At 34.6% G+C, this 10,826-nt stretch overlaps 1 protein-coding gene across 3 annotated transcripts in view; it reads right to left on the bottom strand.

The window, feature by feature from the left end:
• Positions 1–8,954: 8,954 nt before the first annotated feature.
• Positions 8,955–10,826, bottom strand: part of LOC137023044 (latent-transforming growth factor beta-binding protein 4) — a 100,242-nt gene continuing 98,370 nt past the window's right edge. For all 3 annotated transcript variants that reach the window (XM_067389586.1, XM_067389587.1, XM_067389589.1), the window contains 2 exons: positions 9,836–9,985; positions 8,955–9,717 (listed from right to left, as the gene is read on the bottom strand). In XM_067389586.1, the coding sequence (XP_067245687.1) occupies positions 9,581–9,717; positions 9,836–9,985 (287 nt within the window). In that variant the 3' untranslated portion in view covers positions 8,955–9,580. The remainder of the gene's footprint in view (positions 9,718–9,835; positions 9,986–10,826) is intronic.

Here is a 10,826-nt window from a genome sequence, read left to right as displayed (position 1 = left end):
ATAAATTAAAGAAACACTTTGAAAACACATCAGATCTCGGTGGGGAAAAATATCATGCTGGATATCTTTACTGATATGGACTGGGTAATGTGTTAGGAACAAAAGTATGCCACATCGTTTGATGGAAATGAAAAGGATCAACCTACAGAAGACTGAATTCAAACACACCCCGAAAATCACCTCTAATTCATGTTAGCAATATGTTAAAACATGTTAGCAATGTGCTAAAACATGCTATGATAATGTTAGCAAAATGCTAGCAGTCTGTTACACGTTAATTCATGCTTACAATGTTAAACATGTTAGCAACATTTTAAAACATGTTATAATAATGCTAACAACATGTTCAAACATGCTAGAAATGTGTTAGCAAACATGCTAATTCATGCTAGCAGTATGTTAAAACATGTTATCAATGTGCCAAAAACATGCTAATTCATGTTAGCAGTATGTTAAAACTTGTTATCAGTGTTCCAAAAACATGTTAACAATGTGTGCTAAAACATGCTATGATAATGTTAGCAAACATGCTAGCAGTCTGTTACATGCTAATTCATGTTAACAATGGTAAACATGTTAGCAAACATTTTAAAACATGCTATAAATGCTAGAAATGTGTTAACAAACATGTTAATTCATGCTAGCATGTTAAAACATGTTAGCAAATGTGTGCCAAAAACATGTTAACGATGTGTTAAAACATGCTATGATAATGTTAGAAAAATGCTAGCAACATATTTGCTATGTGTTAAAGGAGTAGAAACATTCTAGCAAAATGCTAATTCATGTTAGCAATGTGATAAAACATGCAAGAAATGTGTTAGCAAACATGCTAATTCATACTAGCAATGTGTTATAACATAAGAACATGCTAATTCATGTTAGCAGTATGTTAAAACATGTTAACAATGTGTCAAAACATGTTAGCAATGTGTTAAAACATGCTATGATAATGTTAGCAAAATGCTAGCAGTCTGTTACACGTTAATTCATGCTTACAATGTTAAACATGTTAGCAACATTTTAAAACATGTTATAATAATCCTAACAACATGTTCAAACATGCTAGATATGTTTTAACAAACATGCTAATTCATGCTAGCAGTATGTTAAAACATGTTATCAATGTGCCAAAAACATGTTAGCAATGTATTAAAACATGCTATGATAATATTAGCAACATATTAGCTATGTGTTAAAGCAGTAGACACATTCTAGCAAAATGCTAATTCATGTTAGCAATGTGTTAAAACATGCTAGAAATGTGTTAGCAAACATGCTAATTCATACTAGAAATGTGTTATAACATGATAAAAACATGCTAATTCATGTTAGCAGTATGTTACAACATGTTAGCTGTGCCAAAAACATGTTAGCAATGTGGTAAAACATGCTATGATAATGTTAGCAGTAGTCCAGTCTGTTACATGTGAGCGACATTTTAAAACTTGCTATAATAATGCTAACAACATGTTCAAACATGCGAACATAGAAATGTGTTAGCAACATGCTAATTCATGCTAGCAATGTGTTCCATGCTAATTAATGCTAACACTGTTAAACATGTTAACAACATTTTAAAACATGCTATAATTATTCTAACATGTTCAAACATTGTTTGAATGTTAATTAATGCTAGCAGTATGTTAAAACATGTTAGCAATGTGTCAAAAAGCATGTTAACAATGTGCTAAAACATGCTATGATAATGTTAGCAACATGCTAGCAACATATTAGATGTGTGTTAAAACAGTAGAAATATTTTAACAAAATGTCACAACATGCTAAGTCATGCTAGCAATATGTTAAAACATGTTAGCAATGTGCTAAAGAATGCTATCATAATACTAGAAACATGTTAAAACATGTTTCTAGTATAATGCTAACAATGTGCTAAAAGTACTAGCAATACTTCATTCTGGTCATTCGCAGCATTCAGCAGTCAGAATAATAACATTATCTGTCCAGGTCAACAATGTATTGTATAACTCATCTGAGATAGTTATTATAGTTAACGAAAATGAACTTTAACTTTTGAAATTTAACTTTAATAAAAAAAATATATATATAAAGAAAACCTTGGTAACATCTTATTTTATGGTGTCGATGTTACACAAGTTGCATGTAGTTACTATAGTAATAACCATAAATTATGCATAATTACATGCAGCTAACCCTAAACTCAACCTTAACCATAACTCTATGGCAAGTACATACAAACCAAAACTTTTGTGTATGTATTAGTTGCCAAGGAAACAATCTAATTTTAATTTAGTTTAAATTTATGGACTAAAATAACTAAAACTGAAATAAAATTAATAAAAAACTATATAGACAAATTAATAAAGACAAAAAAAAAAAATTAAACTTTCGCTAAAATTAAAATGAAAACAGGAAATATATAAATAAAATTAATTCAAAATATGAATAAAAACTGTAACAGTTTTAGTTATCTCAATTATTCTAAAATAACACTGTTTAGCTCTTATTCTGTATGTCTGCAGTCAATATTTCACTTCCATGTGTGCATTTATTATCAAGTAGCATGAAATGAGATAATGTACAGTCAGATGTTCATTATCGCAGAATAAACACAACAAAAACAAGACCTGTCCAGCGGCACATTGTCTGTTACATAATGATTACAGCTTTTTTTGTCCTTTCCACAAAAATATCTAGGACTGTGATCTTTATACTTTACATAACTCATATTTGTTTGCTAAGGAGGATTAGAGCGCTTCCTAGAAATATGGGGCATTCTACTCACGCACTCAGCTGTGAGATGTTGACCCTATTTACAGGCGTGAGGTGATGACCCTGTTTGCAGTGTTACCGAACACTGACCCATTTCTCACCCAGCGAAAGCCTGGTATCCATCTCAGGCAGGTGAGAGGATTACCGTCTAGGCCGGCGAGTAACACCTGTCTCGTTCCCCATAGGCCTTAATCCAGGAAAGGCCTCCTCAGCAACAATTTGAGACCATTTGTTTAGGAGAACATCTAGTGTGAGTGTTCTCACAAATGCCATTATCACTTTCCATAGCGATGCTGCACATCATGCACATGTACGGAATCAATGATGCAACACTTCAGCGCTCGTGCTCTTTCTGTTTCCAGACACCCGCATGCATCGCGTACCAGTGTTGATGAACCGGGACAGTGTGTGAGATCAGTCTGTGCCAGTGTGTTCTTCTCCTGCAGTGTCATGGTGAAAGAGGTAATCTGACAGACCGCTGACACTAACACTAGCAGGAACAGACACTTCAAACGCTCTCTAACAAGTGCCACACTCGCATACTAAAACTCAGTAAACACAGAAACTGTCAGAGCCACATTTCACCCGGAAATCAATACAAGAAATTGTATTATAAAGCAAGAAATTATTATAACAATAAAATATGCAATATATATCTTATTAATACAATACTACCGGACCCCCGCACATGACATGCAGGAAAAAAAATAGTAGGCTAAATTGGGCTCACGATTTACTAATTCGTTCCCTCAAATTGCTAAATTGGGCTCACGATTTACTAATTTCGTTTCCTCGATTTGCTAAATTGGGCTCACGATTTACTAATTTCGTTTCCTTGATTTGCTAAATTGGGCTCACAATTTACTGATTCGTTCACTAGATTTGTTAAATTGGGCTCACAATTTACTAATTCGTTCCCTTGATTTGTTAAATTGGGCTCACGATTTACTAATTTGTTCCCTCGATTTGTTAAATTGGGCTTGCGATTTACTAATTTGTTCCCTTGATTTGTTAAATTGGGCTCGCGATTTACTAATTCGTTCCCTCGATTTGTTAAATTTGGCTCACGATTTACTAATTTGTTCCTTTGATTTGTTAAATTGGGCTCACGATTTACTAATTCGTTCCCTTGATTTGTTAAATTGGGCTCACGATTTACTAATTCGTTCCCTTGATTTGTTAAATTTGGCTCACGATTTACTAATTCGTTCCTTTGATTTGTTAAATTGGGCTCACGATTTACTAATTCGTTCCCTTGATTTGTTAAATTGGGCTCACGATTTACTAATTTGTTCCCTTGATTTGTTAAATTGGGCTCGCGATTTACTAATTCGTTCCCTCGATTTGTTAAATTGGGCTCACGATTTACTAATTTGTTCCCTTGATTTGTTAAATTGGGCTCACGATTTACTAATTCGTTCCCTTGATTTGTTAAATTGGGCTCACGATTTACTAATTTGTTCCCTTGATTTGTTAAATTGGGCTCGCGATTTACTAATTCGTTCCCTCGATTTGTTAAATTGGGCTCACGATTTACTAATTCGTTCCCTTGATTTGTTAAATTGGGCTCACGATTTACTAATTTGTTCCCTTGATTTGTTAAATTGGGCTCACGATTTACTAATTCGTTCCCTTGATTTGTTAAATTTGGCTCACGATTTACTAATTCGTTCCTTTGATTTGTTAAATTGGGCTCACGATTTACTAATTTGTTCCCTCGATTTGTTAAATTGGGCTCACGATTTACTAATTTGTTCCCTTGATTTGTTAAATTGGGCTCGCGATTTACTAATTCGTTCCCTCGATTTGTTAAATTTGGCTCACGATTTACTAATTCGTTCCTTTGATTTGTTAAATTGTGCTCGCGATTTACTCATTCGTTCCCTTGATTTGTTAAATTGGGCTCACGATTTACTAATTCGTTCCATTGATTTGTTAAATTGGGCTCACGATTTACTAATTCGTTCCTTTGATTTGTTAAATTGTGCACGCGATTTACTCATTCGTTCCCTTGATTTGTTAAATTGGGCTCACGATTTACTAATTCGTTCCCTTGATTTGTTAAATTGGGCTCACGATTTACTAATTCGTTCCCTCGATTTGTTAAATTGGGCTCACGATTTACTAATTCGTTCCCTCGATTTGTTAAATTGGGCTCACGATTTACTAATTCGTTCCCTCGATTTGTTAAATTGGGCTCACGATTTACTAATTCGTTCCCTCGATTTGTTAAATTGGGCTCACGATTGACTAATTCGTTCGATTTGTTAAATTGGGCTCATGATTTACTAATTTCATTTCCTCGATTTGTTAAATTGGGCTCACGATTAACTAATTCGATTTACTAATTCATTCCCTCGATTTACTAATTCGTTCCCTCGATTTGTTAAATTTGGCTCACGATTTACTAATTCGTTCCCTCAAGGGAACAAAAACAAAAAACATGTTAAAATGTTAGCAACATGTTAAAACAGGCTAGGATAATGCTAGCAACATGATATAACATGATAACAATGTGACAAAACATGCTAGCAAAATGCCACAACATACTAGGATCATTTTAGCAATGTGTTAAACATGCTAGGAACATGCTAAAAATGCTAGGATAATGTTTCTCTTTGTGAGGTTTGGTTAGTGATGGCTGAAATGCATCTTTACGCACAACTGCCAGCCTGCATGGAGAGCTTCTTGAGACTCCAGAGACACCAGAAGCTTCAAATACCTGCTCAACACTGGCTTTTTTATAGCTGCCCTTTTAATACAATACATGTTTTTGACAGGAACTTTCATTAATAAGCCTTTAGCCTTGAGTTCTGCTGTGCTCTAAATCACTCACAAATCTTATGATAATTCGATAATCTCCATTCAGTTTCACACAATATTAGTTGTTTTCATGCCTTTTGCACAACATTGCACCATTTCATGCTTTTTATCTTCAGAAAGATCTTTCTTCCTCCCCATATTGCATGAGAACTGTGACTTGCTTAATAATGTGGAACAGCCTCTAAGTAGGGTTTCCATAGATCTGGCAAATTATTTTGTCTGAGGTTGATACCAGTTATCTAAAAAGACATGGATAAATAAACAAACAAACATACATTTTCTTAGAAAAACTAAAATCTGAATGTTTTTTGTACAGAAATCTTACTGATTTGTCTCTTGCATAATAATTTGGAACACAGTGTGTGTGTGTATATATATATATATATATATATATATATATATATATATATATATATATACACACACACACACACACATGTTTGTTTTTGTTAATTGTGGGGACTTTCCATAGACTTCAATGCATTTTACACTGAACAAACTGTACATTCTATCCCCCTACCCTGCCCCTACCCCTAAACCTAACCCTCACAGGAAACTGTGCAAACTTTTACTTTTTCACAAAAACTCATTCTATATGATTTATAAACCCATTTACATTGTGGGGACCGCTGGCTGGTCCCCACGATGTAGGTGAACTCAGGTTTATATTACATCATGGGGACATTTGGTCCCCACAATGTAATATAAACAAAAGCACACACACACACACACACACACACACACACACTACCGGTCAAAAGTTTGGAAACATTACTATTTTTAATGTTATTGAACGAAGTCTCTTCTGCTCATTAAGGCTGCATTTATTTCATAATAAATACAGAAAAAAACTGTAATATTGTGAAATATTATTACAATTTATAATTATGGTTTTCTGTGTTAATATACTTTAAAATAGAATTTATTTCTATGATCAAAGCTGAATTTTCGGCATCATTACTCCAGTCTTCAGTGTCACATGATCCTTCAGAAATCAGTGTTGATACTCAGTTATTATCAATGTTGGAAACAGTTGTGCTGCTTAAAATTTCTTTGGAAACGGTGATACTTTTTTTCAGGATTCATTGATGAATAAAAGGTTAAAAAGAACAGCATTTATTCAAAATATAAATCTTTTCTAACAATATAAATCTTTACTATCACTTTTTATCAATTTAACACATCCGTGCTGAATAAAAGTATTAATTTCTTTCAAAAGAAAAAAAAAGAAAGAAAACAAATTACCGACCCCAAACTTTTGAACAGTAGAGTATATTGTTACAAAAGATTTCTATTTTAAATAAATGCTGTTATTTTTTAAACTTTTTATACATCAAAGAATCCTGAAAAAGTATCGCAGGTTATAAAATAAAATTAAGCAGCACAACTGTTTCCAACATTGATAATAAATCATCATATCAGAATGATTTCTGAGGGATCATGTGACACTGAAGACTGGAGTAATGATGCTGAAAATTCAGCTTTGATCACAGGAATAAATTCTATTTTAAAGTATATTAAAATAGAAAACCATAATTTTAAATTGTAATAATATTTCACAATATTGTTTTTTTTTTCTGTATTTATTATAAAATAAATGCAGCCTTAATGAGCAGAAGAGACTTCACTCAAAAACATTAAAAATAGTAATGTTTCCAAACTTTTAACCGTGGTGTGTATATATATATATATAAAATTTTAAGTGAAACTTGACCCAGATATTTCTTTGAGATTCATCCACACACCAGCACAACCACATTGGTAAATCACTAATATTCTCCCGTATCAGATTTATCCACAGCAGTAACCACAGTTTGTAAAACGATGATTGTGTCACTACTTGGTGATGTAAGTGGAAACTTAACTGAATCCAAGAACTTTGACCTAAAACTCCACCATAAACATTCAGCAGCCAATTCAGATTTGGCATCTCTGTGTTTGTGTGTGAGTGAGTAATTTGCACTCATGCCAGTCCAGTTCAGGCCGTGTTTAAAGTGAACACAGTGGAGTACTATCAACAAAGGAGGATCAGAGGAAGTTTACGGGGAAAACTGAAATCCTCCACTACATTGTTGGCGGGTAACATGAGCCACAGAGGAGTGAAAGCTGATATTCCGCTGGTCAGTGCAATCCACCGAAGTACATTAGGAGCGAAGTGAACCCTTTTAATCGGCTTGGCTGTGTGATGTGGGCGGATTGGCCTATAAAAGGACTTATGAGCTGGATTCATATAAACACTAGGCACATTAGGACCACGCACAGATAAGCTGGTTACAAACCTTCTCAAACAAAGCACGTGAGGCAGAGAGAAACTGCCTAAGAATGACAACAATGGGATTTCGGTTATGTCAGCTACATTTAGGGCCCAATCTTGGACGAGGAAAAATAATCTATTAAAAAAATTAAAGAGGCCATATTATAAGTAAATGTAAAGTAAGTAACGATTGAATGTTCAAAAAACACATTGTTGCAGCTCCTCTCTTCCCAGTCTGTCAGTAATCCTCTGTTTAGTTCCTGTCTCTATGAAGCCCCTCCTTCTGAAAAGCACAATGTGCTCTGATTGGTTGTCTGGAGCATTGTGCTGTCATTGGTCAAGCGCTTCCAGTGTGTTTGGGAAATGTCCCGCCCCTTACTATAACTGCCAGTTTCAGCACAATACTAACTAACTCAACCAGGCCCTGCACCTTTAATGTGCATATGCCTTGTGCGGGAATTATTTAAAGGGATCCTATAATGCTCCTTTCACAAGATGTAATATAAGTCTCTGGTGTCTCCAGAATGTGTCTGTGAAGTTTCAGCTCAAAATACCCCACAGATCATTTATTATAGCTCGTCAAATTTGCTCCTATTTGGGTGTGAACAAAAACACGCTGTTTTTGTGTGTGTCCCTTTAAATGCAAATGAGCTGCTGCTCCCGCCCCCTTTCCAGAAGAGGGTGGAGCTTTAACAGCTCAACAACAACAAAGCTGGAGAATCTCATGCAGCCAAAATGAGGATTGTCAGTAACGGTGTTTAGCCTTACATTGTTCAAACCGGAGTCGACACTGATGGAGAGACTCAGGAAGAAGTTACAACTTTTAGACGTTTCTGAATGGTTAGTGGATAAATTGATGTAGTTGCTGTGGAGTTGATTCAACTCATCCACTAGCATGTGCCGTCATGTTCATCTTTTGTGTTGAACTGACCCTCGTTTGTGAAGCAGTCCGGCGTAAAATGAGGATTTGTTTGTTGTAGTCCTTAAAAAGCGATTTTGCAGCGTAATTTTGAGCGTCGTAACTTTGCAGATGTTGTTTATGCTCAAACATCAACATTACACACTAACTAAAGTTAAAAAAGTGAAATCATAATCAAGGACCCTTTAAATGAGGAGACGGAAATCGGAATGTGTGCAAATATATTTTCAAACAGCTCCGTCAGAGAAGATATCAAAAACGTACATATAAAAATATGTAACAAACATCTGAGATGTCTTAAAACTGTACAATAGCAGTTGTGTAAAAACTCACAGAACTGCATTTCCCCTACAAATACAGTGCATTTTGTTATGTGACAGACGAAAGAAAACAGAAAAAGAGATTTTACAGTATCAAATAATAACATGGTGAGATTCTTGACAGTTATATGACAAAAAAATGATTCATGTAAATATATTTATATATAGTATACATGGAGTTGCCTTCATTGGTATGGATATATAAATATGAGCTCTAGTTTATGTGAATTTGTGGATCTTTATGACAGACATTCAAGCTCATCTGGCCTGCGTTTCATTGAGTCCAAACAATGAAAAAGATCATTTACATTAGACATATCGTTTTTCTTTTTTTAGTACAACATCATTTAGTCTTGTGTGTGTGTGTGTAGTGTGTAAAGCTTCAGCATTAGACTTTTGGATAGGCACACAAGTATTGTAAATAAAGTCATAAAATAAACAATTTACAGCAATGTGGCGGAAAAAGTCTCTAAGTCTCTAAATTGTTGGAGTCCAGCTTTTACACTTTGATCAAGCATGGATGCAGTGGTTGGGTCTTCGGGACATGATGAAACCCCTGAGACACACACACCTGTACGAGCCCTCCGTGTTCACACAGCGAGCGTTAATGCAGTCGAGTGTGTCTTCCTCTTCACACTCATCCACATCTACAGTCAAACAAACACACACACACACAGCTGCATCGTTAATTGCTTCCCCTAGTAGTGTGGGAGAATAAAACAGCTCTGTTTTTAATGCGTCAGAGAGAAAAAAGAGGAGCGATACCTATGCACGTCATGGTAGTGATGTCGATGTGATAGCCGTCGTAACAGTCGCAGGTATAACCTTCCTCGACGCGGATACAGCGGCCATTTTCACAACCATGGACAATGCCACACTCCTCTGAACTCAGACTCCCGTATGATTCGTATCTCCCTAAAACATACACAAGAGTCACTGTTTCTTCTTTGCTCATATACTGAGACTTAATTATACTGAATGTGCACTTGTAGTGTACTTCAAACCTATACTTAAAAGTATATTTAAAAAAAAAACTGTACTTGCAGATAATCATGTTTTTTTAAAATGTTCTTTAAAATCTTTGTCATGTTTTAAAGAAGCACACTTATTTTAATGTGTTGACTGACATACTAAAGTAGGGATGCACCGATATGAACTTTTTGGCCGATATAGATAGCCGATAATTCTTTATATTTAAAAGCCAATAACCGATGTATTGGCCGATAAATCTAAATCCAATTTTTTTTATAACTTTTGAGAGCCTGATTACAAAAACAAAAGTTTCACCATTAAAAGCCATGTCCTAAGCACTCTTATGTAGCTATGACAGACATGTTGCACTTCACTGTATTTTCCTTTTTGAAGTGATTTCAATCATATTTCAACAATTCAAAACCATCATGGTGAACAGTGCACATCTGAAGTGCTTTGGCTTATCAGCTTTATTATATCGGCCAAATTTTCTTATTGGACATAACAATGACATTAAAAATGAACATACATATATCGGCCGATACCGATATGGTGGCCGATATATTGTGCATCCCTAAAGTAAAGTACTTGATTATAATTTTAACTGTAGTGTGTGTTATTTGATATTAGATTTAAAGTTTATATTTTATGTACTGCAACTTTATCATTAATTAAAAATGAATTTAAATGCATGACATCCAAGGTTCAATAGAAACGACATTAAAGTATATATTTAAATTTACCATGAATGCTTGTCAGTACATTCAGCAGTTTAATCATATTT

Source organism: Chanodichthys erythropterus, chromosome 7 (assembly GCF_024489055.1).
Source record: "Chanodichthys erythropterus isolate Z2021 chromosome 7, ASM2448905v1, whole genome shotgun sequence".
In the NCBI taxonomy this organism is placed as follows: domain Eukaryota; kingdom Metazoa; phylum Chordata; class Actinopteri; order Cypriniformes; family Xenocyprididae; genus Chanodichthys; species Chanodichthys erythropterus.
The sequence above is the reverse complement of the archived record's forward strand: the minus strand, read 5'-3'. Positions and strand labels throughout refer to the sequence as shown.